The sequence below is a fragment of the Elephantulus edwardii genome, unplaced genomic scaffold (genome assembly GCF_000299155.1).
Source record: "Elephantulus edwardii isolate Elephantulus edwardi_28Jun2011 unplaced genomic scaffold, EleEdw1.0 scaffold00074, whole genome shotgun sequence".
In the NCBI taxonomy this organism is placed as follows: Eukaryota; Metazoa; Chordata; class Mammalia; order Macroscelidea; family Macroscelididae; genus Elephantulus; species Elephantulus edwardii.
In genome coordinates this window covers 12,409,265-12,412,555 of record NW_006399824.1, presented here as the reverse complement: position 1 = coordinate 12,412,555, position 3,291 = coordinate 12,409,265, and the positions used below count along the sequence as shown (strand labels likewise).

Here is a 3,291-nt window from a genome sequence, read left to right as displayed (position 1 = left end):
ATTGCTTAAGTTGCATTTATGTTATACAGTGTTTCAGACTGTATTATCTTTCACTGTGTTGCCAATTTCTGTTAATTTTTTTTTATGCTTTTCCATACCATTTCTTTAACTGCTATTGTTTTCTAAGACTTTGTTTTCTTTTGCATTTTGAGGAGATGCGTTTGCTAATGTTCATTACGTTTATTCAGTAAGTTATTAGTTTATTCCCAAGTCTTAAAACAGAGTTTTTTGTTGTTGGTTTCATTTAATTCTTGAAATTGCTTTCACTTTCTCTCAAACACTGGAGTAACCCATTTTTTAAAATAACTTCTTGAACTGTATACAGGGGTCACATGACTCAATAGAAAAGTTAAAAAAACCCGAAATTTTTCTAAAAATATGGCCAGTAATAAACAATTACTACTTGTATTTTTAAAACAAAGTTCACAAAAGTCTCTTAATTTTCATAAATAAGGTGAACAACAAACAAAGCTGATTTTTCAAATTGGTGATCCTAAAGTTTAGAAAGAACATTACAGAAAAAAGTATACTTTATATAATAACTGACCTCTGGAGCTCTTCCTTTCCTTTGCTTTGTAACAATCCAGGCAAACCACAAATCCACATTTCTGGCAGACCCAGTGAATGTTAAACAGTGTTGCTTCACATGCATCACACATCTCCCGAACACCTCTCACTGCTCTTTTCCAGGCAATTTTGGCTGCAATTGAGAGGAAACCAAAACTTATAGGCAAATACAAGAACAGTGATGGCAATGTCAAGATCATGTCATTTCTTTACATGCCTCACATCTGATCATGAGTGAAAAATGAAAAATAATTTCCATGTAAGGTAGACGGTCAAATTTAGTATTGTGTACTAATAATTTGGTGTGTAATGGTATCAAATCCTTATATGTTAGCACACTACGAACAATCCATTCATACATGAGAAGCAAAAACGTTTCTGGCCATTGCAAAAAGCCCTCTTGTGGACATACTTACCACTGACTTTAAAGAAAGAAGTTAACAGGTAGAGTCTATTTAGGATATACTAGGATCTTTACATTTGTTATCAAATTTATTTCCTAGGGAGCTCCGGTGACCTAGTGGCAAGATGCTTTGCTACAATCCCAAAGGAGTTGATTAAATGTCTCTGAAAACTAGCCACAGGGTCAGCTATGGGTTAGTTCCAACTTTATGGTACACAACAGTAACAAAATACTTTCCGGGAAGTTTTCATTTCTATTTTCTAATGTAGATATTCAGAAAGGCTAGCTGCCAAAAAGTCACATAGTTAAATAGTCATGATGCCAATACAATTCTAACAACTATGATCATTAAAACACATAATTAATTCTAACAATTGTGATAAACCACACCAAACAAATAAATAAATAAAGGTGATGTATTATCTTTAATCTGCAAATGTTCAAATTTCCCAGTTTTGATTACTTTTTGTTCCAGAGTAATGAATGTACTACTGTTGTTAAGTGCCTTCCAGTCATAGACGACTCATAGCAACCCTATGAATGAAAGACCTGAACACTTGTGTAACTGTCATTTTTCTGTGTTCACAGAATTTCCGGGGGCAAGCCATTTCAGAAGTGGATGCCACTCCTGCCTCCAAGTTTATTTGAATTGAGAAGCTCCACCGAACACTGTCCACAGTGGGTAATTATTATTGCATTTGACACATTAGTGTCACAGTGTTCAGCATCATAGGAACCGCAAGTTAGCTCTGTACAGCAAATATATTTATATCTATATTAATATAGATATAAAATATATATATATATAACTAGTTCTTAAGATTACAGAACGTTTAATTGTTTTTTATAATTAGGAATAGAAGAGATTTTCTTATGCTATCCTGATTTTCTTCCACACTACAGCTCAATCAGATATGAACGTTCAGGCAAATTCATGTTCTCTCCAATTCTATTAGAACAGGTTAATACATGGTAAACCGTACCACTCCATTGTATTGTACGACTTCTACGGAGAAACCAAAAGCTTTGTTCTAAGTAAATAATGTACTTACCAGAACCAGGTATAATTTGAGTTGGCATTAAATGTTTATGATCATGAGGCTGTCCCTTCACACATTTCATCCAAGCATATAATTCTTTATCTGAAAAAAATTTATAACATCTATTTTATATCATTCATGGTTTTAGAATAAGGAAATTGAGAACTTGCATATAAAGAACTTAACAAATACATAACAATGGTCATCTACAAATATTTGGTTAAGAAAATTTGCCAGGGAATTTTATATAAATAATAATTCAAAAGAAATAATTTTCTAAAAAGATTTTAAAAAAATATATGTAATTCTTAATGGACATTGAAATCAGCTGACTAATAGTGACCTTATAGGTTTTCTTTGCTTACTCTCTCCCAATGCAACCAACTTTTGATTTCCTGACTGCTAATATCAAGGGTGTGATTTGTAGATCCAAATAAGATCATCATTCAATCTTTCTCCTTCTATCATGGTATTTCCCCGTGTGAGGATTTTTATTTTCTTTTTGTTGAGAGGTAAACCATTCAGAAGACTGTAGTCTTTGACCTTCTCCAGTTGGTGATAATTAACCATCTTTTCTTTCTGCAAACATGGTATGTTATCTGCATAGATGTAGGTTGCGGATGAGTTTCCCTCTAATCTTGAAGCCATGCTTTTTTTTTTCATAAACTTCAGATACTCAAAATCATTTGTGCAGCACACACATTGAATAGGTATGGAAAAAGAATACAAACTTACCACACACATTTTCTGATTTTTTAAAAATTAAATAATTATCTTTTAAAATGTTTTTATTTGCGAGAAAGTTCACAAGTCATATTAGCTTTCACTCATCATCCATATACAATCCAACATGCTTTTATAGCACTATTATTTTAAGAGATTATTATAGAATTAATTATAGTACCTTATCCATTGCTTACACATTGCCTTTCCATTCTTGCAAGTTATGTATCCGCCTCCATCCTTGACAACATTCCAAAATCAATTCTATGTGTAAATACTTCCTATCTTCCTACAGTACTGGTCTTACAGTTGTTGTTATATACTGTTGAGTTACCCTCCAGTGGTTTTCAGAGGTGGTTAATTACAAGGGAGGAGGTGACCATCTTTCCCCTGTGAAACAGTTAGGGAATCTGAACCACATGTGTTTGTGCTGGGAGCACAAAATTTTACCACTAATCACCAGAGCTCCTTCTATCACAATGGTCCTTTTATACCTGCCTTATCTTGCTCTGTATCATGTTCTCTAGTTGCATCTATGTTACTTAAAAAAAAAAAAAA

At 33.0% G+C, this 3,291-nt stretch overlaps 1 protein-coding gene across 1 annotated transcript in view; it reads right to left on the bottom strand.

Moving 5' to 3' along the window:
* Window positions 1–3,291, bottom strand: part of JMJD1C (jumonji domain containing 1C) — a 317,954-nt gene that overhangs the window by 21,279 nt on the left and 293,384 nt on the right. The window contains exons 13-14 of the mRNA XM_006889056.1: window positions 517–700; window positions 360–370 (exon numbers count right to left, since the gene is read on the bottom strand). Coding sequence (XP_006889118.1) covers window positions 360–370; window positions 517–700 — 195 coding nt within the window. The remainder of the gene's footprint in view (window positions 1–359; window positions 371–516; window positions 701–3,291) is intronic.